Genomic DNA, 14200 nt, shown 5'->3' on the forward strand with positions numbered 1-14200 from the left:
CTAAGGTAAACTGGCATTCAAAATCCAGAAGATTCATACACTTTACAGCAAAAGAAAAGGCATGTTGACATTCTCTCCTCCCCGTTTTGACAAGCAGTGCTGCTTTTCTCAAACCAAACTCCAGCCCTGACTGATGCCAGAGAGAGGAATGCTTTCCCCCCCCACTTTTATTTGTTTTATTATCAGGCAGTTGGAGGTCCAGAGCAGGGAACTCCTACTACATGCGTTCACAGATGAGGTGATACTCTCATGTCAGCCCTCTAGGCTCTACTGTAATACAAATTAACAGTGGTAGAAGATGAGGTCATATTTCGAGTGGGCAAAATCATTAGCGGTAAATAAATTTATTTGAAACAGAACTGCTAATACTTCTGTCAGCATTCTCAAAGCTATTCTGTCTGACCAGATACTTATATTGTATAGATTTGTTTCTAGTCCTTGTCTAAAAGACAAATTTTGGGGAAAAAATTAATTAAAAATGTAATTATAATAATATCTAGATGTGGCTAGCCAAATACCCATAGACAACAAATGAGAAAGAAGCAGAGAAGCAAACTGACTTTATTTACTCATTAAAATATTTTAATAATTTTTTGTATTATTCAGCTAGCCCTGTTCCAAATGCTGTGGTTTGAAGAACTTCTTCTGATGTCAATTCTGGGAAAAGGTCTAATTACATAACTAAATGTCAAAATTTCCTTTTTGCATTTTATATGCTTGGTTTATTTATTTATTTTAAAACATTTGGTGTGTATAGATACTACAATAAAAATAATTAAAACAAGACACATATCTTAAAGCCCACTTTAGTCCCACAGAAAATATTTTTCATTTCAGGAACTCCCATGCTTCTTGGACTGGTTTCAAGTTATGGGCACTTCCAGTAAGGAGAGGATAGCATAGAAAACGGAGTATTAATTGCTACAAACAATAGTTAATAAGTACTCCCCTGAGAAATTTGTGCAAGTTTAAGAAGGAAGGATATATATTTGTTAAAACTACCCCTAGGCATTACACAAATGTAGCTCATGGACAAAGACCCATGCACACACATCGGAACAGGGCCCTAAATATTAAGTGTCAGTAATCTGATCCAGTACTTTTAAGGGAACACACACATACAGCTACAATACACGGCCTAAGCAGTATCTGAAAAAACCACCATACACAATTTTTCAATCAACAGTTTTACATAAAAGAACAGATAATTATATTAAAAATAAAAAAAGAAAAAGAGCTTAATCAACTGTTTTAGGCTGCAAAGCTTCACAGTCTTGCATGCAGTTTTTTAGAAAAAACCTCAATCATCCAAAGCCAAGCCAGTTCAATATCAGCACGGTAAGCACCTCATACAGACCTGCAGCAGTCCTCCTCTCAAATCAAGGTACATTTTTGGACTAGATTGCTCTGGGCCAGGATCACCGCTGTGCTTACACCACTTGGCTTCCACATTAACAGAGCAGCAGAAAGGGCCGAGCAGAGATCTAGTTCTTTCTTTGAGACTTGTTTTAAGTAGGAAATCTTTTATGTCAAGGACAAAAGATGATCCATGAATCCCTAGAAAGGGAGAGAGAGAATTTATTCTTGTGGTACTTTTTTCTCCCAATATTTATGTACCTACTTGCTGAATTCACTTTAGGGAGAGACAGTGAATCTGCACCAGTAAGCAATCTGAGTGCAGAAGCAGTCCCACGCACTTGCAAGGAACCACCTGGGTGGACAACTGCTCTCCGGGAAGAGGGCCACAATTTGGCCCCGAGACTTTTGCTTCTTTTTCAGCTCGCTCCTCCAACATGATTGAGTAGCCTTTACACAGTGCTCCAGTTGTGCAGCAGGTACGTTTCATGCACATTCCTTGCAAAGAACTGTTTGCCAAAGCATTATGACTTTTACATGTGTGAGTATTTTAAGGTTTATGAGAAGAGACATTTTTCATTAAACTATGAAATTTTTTCAAAAGAGTATATTAAGAACAAGAACAGCTGCTTCACTTGATTATATTTTAAACTGATAGGAAATAGCTATTTCGAACAATTCTCTCTGCTATTGTTCAGGTTACTTATTATAAAATATTGCTTTGCTAGACTTTGGAGTACTTAGGAGGAGAGTAAGGGAAATGTTTGAATTCAAATAATTCAGAACAATTGCTGTAACTCAAAATACATAACATGTGTTTACCTAAAAATCAGTTTAATCTAAACTTTTCACATCATAACCATCTGTAGATTACATAGTTTTATAAAACATAAAAAGATAACAGCAGGTTAGATTTATGGTTGAACTTATGTATTCTCAATAAAGACAAACATTTGTAGGAAGAAACACCATCGAGAAGTGAACAAATCACACTTACTATCTCCTTATTCTTTTGTATAATAACTTGAAAAATATTACTGCTGAGCCTGGGTTAACTCTTTTCTCTTCTGCTGCCCATATTTGGAATCAACATTCTGAATACTGAATGTCACCATACCTACTTCCTAATGCCCAAGGCTTATTTTTCTAATGAAACTGGATATTTACAAAAGACGAAAGATTAAAAAACACCTCAGGCTTACATACAGATGTTCCAAGGTATTGTTCCATTTTGACTTTTCATACCTCTGCTGGTAGAAATACCCCACTAAAACAGAATTCTCTGTTTTGAATACATTGCAGCAAAACTTCTCCTATGAATCTCTTTTAGAAGCCAGAATAAAATCTGTCTGCATCCAGGGAGTTATGATGATTTCATAACACTAGGAAATATTTTATGAAATGGAAGAAAATAAATGGACAATTTTTTTTTTTTTGGAATACCCATCGCCCACTAGGAAGGTGGTCCAATAGCCCCAGCAGCTATAATGTTGCCACTGGATTGTATTTAATTTGAGTAGGAATCACAAACAAGAAGAGTATTTCCCTTGAACAGTTTGGAGTTTAGTAAGGATGATTAAGTCCTCAAGTGAATCTTTCTCCCATGCCAATCAACAGGACTGTTGCCACTATTTGTGAACGGGGTTTTGGCTCTCAGTTATTTCGTCTGGCTTCTAAATCTCTGGGGTTGGTCTTATTTGTACCTGTCTTATGTATAACAAGCAGAGTCAGAAACTGTTCAGCATTTTCTGACATTAAATTCCAGTGATAAACAAGAAAGCAAATATTGACACACCATGATAACGTGTCCTTTTGTTCGAGGTCCAAACTCAATTCTGTAAAACTGGAGTAAATCAGCATTACATACAGTCTTAACCAAGAAAAAGAGGTGTTTTTATGGGAGGAGTTCTGCTATTCTGCTATATTTTATATATATATCTGCTATACATATATATATTCTGCTATATTATTTTAAGAGGAACCGCAGTATTTAAAAATCTGAATTTTTTATACTCTTCACTGAAAATTGATTTTAAACTGGAGAAATTTCTGATAACTATTGCACAATTCTGCCATATACAGAAATGGTCTATAGTTTTATTGGAGTATGTGCCAAGCTGAAACAACAAAAGGGAAAAAAGGGATAGCAGAATGCAAGTGGTTTTATTTACTCATTTTCTTTCATTGGGATTACATGTGGAAGAATTATGTGGATACTGTTTTGCAGACTTTTTCTGTTGTCATCTCATCTCCACAAAATACAAAGAAAACACAATATCTAATGGCTTAAAAACAGGACTGAGCATTCAGCACATAATCCTGCAGGCTCAAAATCAGCAGTGCCTTTTTCAAACACTATATAAATAATGAGAAATGAAGACAAAGTAAAGAAAAAAGAAGTGTGAGAGAATTTTAAACACGTAAATTAAGTATTACAAAACACCTCCATGGATTATGTCCTACAAATACCAGGTAAAGTTCAGGAACCTACTGACAGTTTTATTTTCTTCTTACCAGGATGCAGATTCTACTCCCTATAGGCAAGAATGACACCCTCCTCCTCCTCAGCAGTTATATCTACATGCTTTCTTGGGGATGAAGTGAATCTTAGTATATAAACTAATAGGCACTTAATGAAAAAAATGCAAAGAACCTTCAGACAAGCTTGCAGAAAGTGAAGTCTTGAGGGAGCTGGGAGAAAAGTGCTTAAAAACACAGGTAAGGATTGACAAGCAGGTACAAACTCTAAAAAGCAGTAGTAAACAAAGAGATCCTGGGCTTCAGGGAACCTTCTTTCGGAAGGGGTATCAATACCACGGAAATCCTAAGAGAATGACATTAGGAAAGAAATAAGCTCAGATCCTAAGGGCAGGGAGTGAAGAAATATCAGGATACACTAAGAGCTTATTTTAGAATTGCTAAATGCCATACTAAAATTCAAAGCATAAGCTCAGCTAGTGAAGCTGCTTTCCTGTGACTAAAGCAGTCATCTTGGAAAGGTAAAGATGTAAACTAATTCTCCTCCGTGTTTTTTTCTCCAACACACTATTTTCAGTCATTTCTTCCATGCATTTCTTCTCCCACAAGCATCTATTGTAGAATTCTGACTTCAGTTTAAACAGATTAAATCAAAGTCAACATTTGAAGTGAACTTGGGATGTCACCACAAAGTAGTAATATATCTTCATAAACGATTGTTGTGATATGTAGAAGTTAACTTGCTCTGTTTGGATTATTGCTCATGAACACCAACACACTTTTCAGTACGTGCAATAATTTACTTGTAGGAACAAATAGTTTCATGACTTTAAAAATACTCCTCCAAGAGACTAATAAATACAAACCACTTGCTTTGGACATTGTTTAAAAAATGCTGCCAACCCTCCCTTGGCAGGCTTCACCCAGACCCACAAGAGCACTCCCGTAGGCTGCCAGGCTACCTGAGCAAAATACAACTCAAATCAGGCTTCTGTATGTCACTGCAAGGCTTACGTTACAATGACATATGCTTTAAAGGAATATCTAGGTATTTTTATACAGCTGGAAATAATGTAGGAGTGTATGAAAAACTGCTAGCACTTGTTCAGTAATACCAAGAAATTAACTTGCATAGATATTAAAGAGGGAGACCGTTACAAGAGAATACTGAATAGAAGAAAATTTCCTAACAGATGTTAGCTTTGATGTTGTATCACCCTTAATTTTTTATCATTACTGACTTGATTTATGCTAACATAAACATTATGAAGACATCTCTCAGAGTGTGAGCAGCCTTGTACAAGGATGTCAGGGTTTACCAATAACAGGAGGCTCCACAATAGTTAAACTGCTCTGTGTGCGTGTGTGGGTAAGCGTATTCGTGTGAGTGTATAGAGCAAAAAAGAGCTGGCCCATTTTAATAAATGCAGCAAGTAAAACAAAATAAAAGCAATCCTTGCTGTAAGTACCAGTCACTTAGTGTTTAAGCAAAACAGGTGTTAAGAGAGAGTTCTTTCGTTCCTCCTGGTTCACAGACAAAGGGAGAGAGAATATTCTGACCTTAAGTATGGACTTTTTGTTTTCAAAAACATTTTAAAAAATTGATATTTGAAGCAACTCCAAATGAAGCAAGTGGAAATGTCGTGGAGTACTTTTTCCCTCCTCTTATGCCCTGTGTACTCCTGTATGCACTTTGCTCTTCCTTAGGTAGCTGCAAATTCTGCTTGTTTGACTGCACTGTCACCCACCACAACGCAGAACACTATTTTAGCTGGTAGGTTGCTATATAGGAACATGATTTGAAAAAGAGGGAAACGAATGTATCATAATAAATAAAACAAATCACCCTGGACTACAGGCAGGCTATATTTTGAAAAGCCTCTTGAAAGCTTTGCTACAAACCTCATCTCTAGGAAGCAAAGAGCTTTCCCAAGCTTGAGCTTGGGAACAAGACCGGGTCCCAGAGCCCCTGCGGCTCTGCCTGGGCCAGGCGCCCGGGAGCGACGCGCTCCGCACCCACGGCAGCAGTGAGCCGATCGCGCTCCCACCCAAGCACGGCTGTGCGCTCTGAGAAAGCAGCCCGGGCTCGCCCGCGTGCACTGCGCGGCAGGACGGCAAAGGCGTAATCTGACTGCAGGACGTTCATTAGCCAGCAGTTTTCCTTATTCACTTCCACTTTAATATCACACATTACAAAGGTGATAATCCACGATATTTGATTCCAAGCATTCATTCTTCGTATTTGCACCTTTGACATCTATTTTACAGTTGCCAAAGAAACTAAGACAGCTTTGAATATGTATACATGTTACTATATGTGACATTAGATATAATTATCTAAATGAAATTTTTCCTTCTTTCAAAAACTTCAGACACCTGATGTAAGACGTTATAATACAGTTACACTGCTTTGTTTATAGGCATCCTTTAAGCAGCAGCTTCTGAGAGAAACAGGGAGCATAGCTTTGAATCACAGCTATTAAAACAATTACAGGGGAAATAGTGCAGTTAATTTAAAAGTGAGCCCATTTACTCAGGTCTGGTAACAGCAGTAGCAAACAAACGGTGAGACATGTAATACAGGACAATTCTCCAGGAGAGACGTAGTTACCGACCAAGTGACTACGCTGGGTTTCTCATTAAGGTCGAGTAGGATCTTGCGATAGCTCATTCCCCCCCCCCCCCGAGAACAATATTTATACATTACCAATTAACAATCCTTCACTGAAAGAGAGTTTTTCAGCATTACACAGGGACACATGTGGGCTCTGTAAAAACATGAGATGTGTAACACACGGTAAACAGAAAGTAATGATCTTAAACAGGCCAAATCCTTGAATTCGTCACTAATAAATGTCCCCATGCATTCAGCAGTCCTGGCTGCTGGGAGCCTGTTTTCTTCAAATACTTCAAACACTAAAATCCAGGAACATTTATTATTTTAATCCATTACAGGCAGTGCTTGATTTAACTTTATTGGTTGTGGTGGTGGTAGTGGTTATAGTGGGGGTAAAGCTATGTTCTTTTACACATCATTTCAAAAGGGCTTAATTATATTTTATAGTTCAGGCCAGGAATCCTGCTTGTTTTGTGTCTAACAAGGTTCAAATGGAGTTCAGGTCAGTGATGAATCAGAAGAGAAGTCAGAGATGGTTATCTATTTGAAATGAGCTCATCTCCCTTAAAGGAAAGCTGGGCAGGTACATCGTGCTCAATGCACTACTGAATACCAAATAGCTGAAAAATCTCAATTCAGTTGTTGATTTGGTAATTTTGGATTCTGTGATGTCTGATCACAGAGGGCATATTAAAGTTTCGATCTAAAGGGATTTTCTTTTTTGGTCAAGGCTGTATTAGGTATAGAATAATTAGGGATATTTGTAAAGTGCTAGCTGCACTGTCTTATTCTAAGTAGAGAAAAATGCCCAACGGAAAACAAAAAACCACAGTGTTCATTTCCTATCAGTGAGGCCGGCTTTCAAAACTGACATGACTATACTGACATGAGTAATACCTGGATCTTGTATCATAAAATGTTTTCTTAAGATATCAGTATTTTTTTAGAAAAGTGACTAAACATTCTTACTTCAGATTTACAGCTGGGCGTGGAGAAGTGCTTAATTTTTAAAAAGAAGTATCTGTACACTTGTGCATCTTAATTTTAGGTGGCTGGTTGAAAACGGTGGCCTGTTTTCAGAAGACACTTGGTACCTGCAGCTCTCTCTGACTGGTATAGCTGTAGATATTTAGAACTACTTAAAAAAAAAAATCAGCAGACAAATGGTCACACAGTAAACAAAGCACCACAAAACAGTGGATGCCTCTGGAAATGTACCCCTGTATAATTGCCATGAGGTTGAATCAAAATTACAGCTTTGCTCTTGTTCCTCCGCTCTATGCTCGATTCAGTGGATTTCAGCTGCTCTAATAAACTAAATAGCCCATGAACTAGATGAGCTGCTTTAGCCTCCATAACCCAGTGAAATATGCTGGTGGAAGTCCAAATCTTGACAGATATACCCTGGCTATACAAATTGAATACAGAGATTTAGGCAAAAATATCTCCCTGCACTCTTGGGATGCCTTTCCACAGGATTAGAGCCAATCCAGGTCCAGGCTCCTACATTCCAACTTTCTCCTCCCTTTGACCCTTCCTCCCCCTGCCCTCTCCTTTCTATACTTTTCTGAAATCTCCTTTGTGCCAGCACTGCCACAAAAATGTACCTGTCCAGTGAGCCAGCCGAAAGAGATGATCTTGCTGAACACTTTTCTTTCCCGTGGGATTAGTTTTCAGTCAGACCATCTCCCTGACTCAGCTTCCCTGAACAGCTGCACGAGGAGCAGAGCTAGTCCAAGGCAGAGCGTGGAAATGTGTGCGCACGGAAACCTAACGTTCCTCTGGAATTGCACCTTCTGTTTGCGCAGGAAGCTAGTGATCTCATCCTACAAAAATTATTCCTGTCATAGGGAAAGGGGAAACATATTGCCAGCATGTCAACAATTTAAATGACTCAAGGAACCGGTCCTTAAGACAGGGTGAAGATGACTGACCTCTGCGTTCTCTTCCTGACACTGCAAAATGTAGACTGAACTGGAGGAACTGCACAGAAGAGTATAAAATGTGCAAGTAAAAAACTCAGCTTTTACTGCTATCTTTATTTCCTGGTGAATGTACATACTCTATAGAACGGACTACTGTGCAGATGACATACCACCTGCCATTGCCGCACAGAGCACTGGAACCGCGTAACAAAAGAGGTTCCAGTCTCAAAAAGTACACAATTACTTTCACTATAAAAGTAGAGAGAGATACAAAAATGATAGTATTTGTTATGAATCGAAATAACTTCAAAAAGTAGACTTCAAATGAAATTCAACTGTAAATACGGTTCCGCAGGCTTAGTATACACTTTCTTGAATCAACAGGCAACAGTGAATTTTCAAAAAATAATTTTTTTTCTAAGTTGACATGCTAGTTCATCAGTAGCAATTCTGAACCCTGTTACAAAGTACCAGTAGGGAATCTGACCAGGATTAATAGTGGTACTCGGTCCTGGGATTAGGTGGTGTCTTGTTTCATGGATTTTAGGCCATCTGTTCTTCCCTCCTACATTATACTTCTGCAGAACTATAAACGCACCTCCACCTCAGGGACTATAGAAAGGAATTAGAATTCTTCTGCTTTTCATTATCACAAGATTCAGTAACTCATTTCATTGTCAGGATAATCCCCTTTTACTCTTTCTTTTGCGCTTGCAGGGTATGCCAAAATGACAAATAAAATCCCAGATGTTAGAGACCTGATGAGGTCTCCACCTTTCCTTGAGTGTTGGGTTTAAGCTACTTGGGACATGGTGTCAAATCTGACAGGACCCTGATGCCCACACCCAATATTCATTAAGGTTTGTTAGTGATTTGTATAGCTGTCTACAAGCTGCACTTCCACCTCAGTCCTCAGTGGCCATTTAAATATTTAGTTTGTCCTCTGGCTTTTACTGACAAAGAATTAATTTCCTATTGTTCAAGTGTTGGAAAGAGTTTATATTTCTTTCTAAAAGTAACAAAGGTCTTCTGGGTGTTGTAAATGGCTTGTTACTGCTGCATATTATTTTAGGTAGTCATATCTAATTTAATGTTTTATTTCCCCATAGGCTAACTTGCATATCTGCAGCATCCAAAGGCTATGACAACGCCTTAGCAGAGTTTTCTCGAGAGAGTCAGTTAACTCCAAACTGAAGTTTGGTCTCTGCTCTGCACCAATTAATAACCACATTTAATTTTTATTATTTCAATAAAGTATCTTAAGTACATAATTTCTTCTAAGGTTACTAAAAATGCTTGTGATTTTCACAGGCTCAACTAGTGTTTACTTTTTTGCCTTATTTATATGCTGAAGTAATTATATCGGTACACAAGAACAAGGGCTGGGAAATTCTGTCTATGATCTTTGGAGTATTTTATGTACGTAACTCCCTAACTTCAGACATTGAACAGCACGACTCCCCTCCTGTGTCCACGCCGAACAAAATAAGGCTCCACTGAGAGGCTCCAGGCTTCTTGCTGACTTTCACTCTGGGGAGAGTGCAGTCCTCAACCTCTCTCATTTATCTGCTATTTTGGCAGGTAGGTAGTGCTAATTTCAACACCAACATAAACTAAATGCAAGTCGCATGTTTAGAATTGCTTTCTATTTCCTAGTATTTATTGCTAAGTTATTCAGACTTTAATGGCACGAGACTCTTCTAGAGTGAGCTACATTCCTTGAGCATGAAGCTGAGCAATTGCAAATCTTACTGCCTACATGAGGCTCGAGAGGTCGAGCCGCTTTCCAGTAGATGCCACATACTGCAGCGGACAAAACTCAGCGACCCACTTCTAACGACAGCTCTCGAACTTGGGGGTTTGGTCACTGGTACAAATAAGCTGCCAAAAAGTGAGCTAAATGTTTGTTATTTGCATGTATTAATCTGGTACAAGTATTAACTTGTAACTAAACCATGAAATATAAAATGGCTACAATTAATAATTGTATTTATCATCAGTCTGACTTAAACTCTTGCCCTTAAGGGTATCAGAAAAACTATACCTGCAGCCTCTTCTACAGTAAAATTAGTAATATCTTTCTCGGGAGAGAGATTTTTTTGTTTGTTTTTTTGCCAATGCACTGCATCACATTCTGTAACAGTATTACATTACTAAAACCAAAATACTCAGGATTTTACCATAAGCACAGAGGAGAACATAAGTATTTTAGCAGAAATAGTAACCATGTTGTTATAAGTCACTGATGTATTAAAATGTGAAGGGTGTCCAAAAAATGAAGTCCCTTGAAACACTAAAGGTTTGGGGTTGTATAATAATGCATCAGGGTAAGCAGAAATGGAGTGTTCTAAGTTGATCCAACTGCAACGTGAGTGATCAACACTTACAATTTATTTTGTTAGAAGTGAAATGAATAATAATTCAACTAATTAGCCATTTTGTTTTTCAGAAGCTACAACTTTTTCACTTTCATAAGAAATTAAGAGGAAAAATTAAAACAGAAGGCCTTCAGCTTCTGTGATTAATCCAGGAAAGTCTAGAGGGAAAACTGGCAATTATTTGTGGGGGGGGGGGGGGGGGGGGGGAAGGCTATATGGCAAGCTTCTTTCTTAATTTAAGCTAAAAAATCAAAGCATTTCACGAGGTCACGCACTTTTGTTTTCCCCCCTACGAGGGAGTAAAAATGCCGACAATACATTCTTGCGAGTGTTTTTTCTATATAATTCCCAGCAAATAGGATTCCTTACAAACCAACTTCATATCCTACATTAAAACTCATCTGGAAAAGGGGTCGTTTACACTGTTTATAAAACACTGCCACATAAAATGTGTAAAAAAACATATTTCACTAAAAATAGCTTGCGTAAGTAAGGGATTAGAGTAGTTTCTACTGCTATAATTGTTCCTTTGTAGTTTTTTCCATGATGTTTTTGAACAGTGTTTTTAACTATGTTTATTAAAGTCAGCACATCAAAAAGGATCAAAGAGAAAGCTAGTGAGAACCAAAGAAACCCCAAGCGTATTGTGTTGTCTCACTGGGGAGTTATGCAGATTCAAGTAAACAAGTGCAAATTGTTGAGGTTTTAATGAAAATTTTCTACAATTATTGTATCTGAAGTCATTCTATATAATAACATCTGTACAGCAGATGGCCATACTGTACAAAAGGCAAGCAATGCTCCTTTTTCTTTCTCTGTTTTAAGAGTACATCTGAGATGACTACTTTTGTCATTGTGCTTAGTTTGGTTCAGCAAATAATTCGTAAAATGCAGCTGCTGCAGATGGTCACAATAGTTATATGACTGTAAAATCAAAGACACAGTGAAGTATTCGTGTATTAGTTTCATACTATAAAAAAATCTGACATTAACCCTGTTCAGCTCAAAAGGTATATCTATAAAACTTTTTTCAAAAAGAGTAATGGTGAAGAATTGATGTATTTAAATATTCCTTGCTCCCAAGAATCTGACTGGGACACAGCTACTATATATTTTTTAATTGAGTTAACTTGCATAATTTCTTTGCTATAATGAAACAAATTCAGTCAGCAACTGTGGCACTCTTTTTCTTTTACGTATTTGTAACAGAAGAATATAATACAATTTCCCTGCACAGAGTATTTTATATTTCTTCCTAAAGATCTACTTTCCACTTTGGTTTATATTAATAATTTTAAAAACAAATAAACAATTTATTAAGAGGATTTTTGATACAGTTTCAATTGGTTTTGTGGAAGTGTCTTTCATACTTCTTGAAACGTAAAACAGTTTTGTACAGCCACACTAGCATTCAACACCTCGTGTACATATGGTTTTGTTTTTATAAAGCAGAAAGATAAGGCAACTTTAATTGGAAAAAACGTGAAAAGAGTCTGTTGATGTCTATTTATTGTCTGGTTACACGAGTTCTTCATATTAAATAACTAACTTCCATCCTGATTAGACTCAGCATCAGCATTGCTTTATTTAGCAATGCTCGCCAGACTACAAACATACTGAAGATTCATATATAGCTTGTGACATGAGAAATAAAGATCTGTTTCCGTGCACTGCCAGAACAAAGAAACAGAGCTGTGCAGCAGAGCGCCTCTGCGGCTGCACGTGCGCGGCAAGGTAAGGCCTCCTTCGGGGAGGCCAAAAACTCCCCGGTAAGCGATACACGATGCTTCATCATGCAGGGCTGGAACAGGCTCCGCTTTGATACACTGAAGCTTACGAATGGTACAGGTGAAGTGGTGGAAAGAAAGGGGATTATAACCCATGAAAAAAACTAGAGCTATCTAAGGGATATTAAAAAGGCCCTTTACTCAGCTGCACTTCTTTCTATGCTAGGATTGAGATACAACTGGAAAAGTGTGGGAATGGAGTCATTGTTCCTGTCTGCACTGCTATTTATTTATGGATAAATCAAGAGTTTCAGGCTCCAGCACCTTCACAGGCTTTCATGTCCTATGAACCTTAAATTTTTCATTTTTAGCTTATAAAACAATAAAGAAGCACTGAGACTTGCTGGCCCAAGGAGTCATATTTCTGATGAAAAAGAAAGAAACCATCACATAGCTTGGCCTAGGACTTGTACCTCTCAGCTATAGACCATTTTCTTCCTCTCTCAAACTACTCTCCCAACTACCTAAGTCTGGCTTATCTCCAAATTATGCAAATGTACCATCTTATTAATTTTATTAAAATACTAGCCAAACTATTTATGAAGTTATTCAAAATATCTCCATCTTAAAGGAATCTATTTGGGGTTCTGCTAATCCTAGCCAAGGTGTAAAATTTCTCACATTTTTGCAGGAATGAAAGTAGTAGTCGAGACTGGAACTCTCATTTTCTCTGTGTGACTCTCAGCTGTGCAGAGGAAGCATGTTAAAATTGAACCCTTCACAAGCCTGGAGTAGAATAAGGGTATGAACCGATAACTACGTAGTAGCATATGTCTGGTCTCCAAACAATTTTTTTTTTTTTTAAAGAAATTTAGGGTCATAATAATAAAACATAGTTACTGAGTTAAAAAATTCTGTCCTGCAAAGTATATGCTGCATTATCAGAATATGAGAATAGTCATTCTTGTAACCACTATTCCATCCTGAATTATGTCAGTAAATTAATAATTACAAGGTAGGGGATATTAACTACAGAAGTACGCACTCTTTGTTGCTACCTCACTGAAAGGAAAACTCAGGCAATTGAGTCTATCATGGATTTGCTATTTTCTGCAGTGGATTTACTGTGCTAGCTAGAGGCGCTTCCCTAAATTCCCCATGCTTTAAAATGGTTACTGTACTATTTGACCAAATCAGCAGCACTTCTAATTTTCAAAAGGTCTTACCTGTAGTTTTATGTCCACTTTTGGTATTCAGGCTTCCACTGAGATTTGACAAAGAGACTAGCAAACAAGGTTTACTTGGATGTGGGATGGTTTCTATAGAAACAACCATTTGAACGGTGTGAATGGAAATTTTCTGGAAGCAGGAAAGAGTTCTCCACAAGTTTTCTTGCACCGAAATGTTTTGCGCACCATTAGTGCTTACTGCAGGTAGCGAATCCCTTGTGCTGGAGTGTTTGGTTGTTGAAGTGACGTCCTTGTTTGCAATAACACCAGCTGATTTAGCAGCCTCCTTGCTGGGTTCATAATCATGGGTGTTTACAATTTTCTTCAAAAACTGGTTTATTTGATCAAGTTTGACAAAACTAAGATTTGCCTTCAAAGGTTTTGATATATCCACATTTATGTCAGCTGGAGGAAAGGGAGAGAAAGATAGCAGTTATAGTGGAAAAATATTAGGCCTTTAGAGGAGATAATATTTCTATTATGTTTCATT

At 37.7% G+C, this 14200-nt stretch overlaps 1 protein-coding gene across 9 annotated transcripts in view; it reads right to left on the bottom strand.

Moving 5' to 3' along the window:
• Positions 1–14200, bottom strand: part of VPS13B (vacuolar protein sorting 13 homolog B) — a 483999-nt gene that overhangs the window by 84219 nt on the left and 385580 nt on the right. For all 9 annotated transcript variants that reach the window (XR_010388020.1, XR_010388021.1, XM_064507672.1 and 6 more), the window contains 2 exons: positions 13708–14115; positions 1358–1557 (listed from right to left, as the gene is read on the bottom strand). Coding sequence is in view for 7 of the 9 variants with exons in the window: in XM_064507672.1 (XP_064363742.1) it covers positions 1358–1557; positions 13708–14115 (608 nt within the window). In the remaining 2 variants the exon portion in view is untranslated. The remainder of the gene's footprint in view (positions 1–1357; positions 1558–13707; positions 14116–14200) is intronic.

The sequence above is a fragment of the Dromaius novaehollandiae genome, chromosome 2 (assembly GCF_036370855.1).
Source record: "Dromaius novaehollandiae isolate bDroNov1 chromosome 2, bDroNov1.hap1, whole genome shotgun sequence".
NCBI lineage: Eukaryota > Metazoa > Chordata > Aves > Casuariiformes > Dromaiidae > Dromaius > Dromaius novaehollandiae.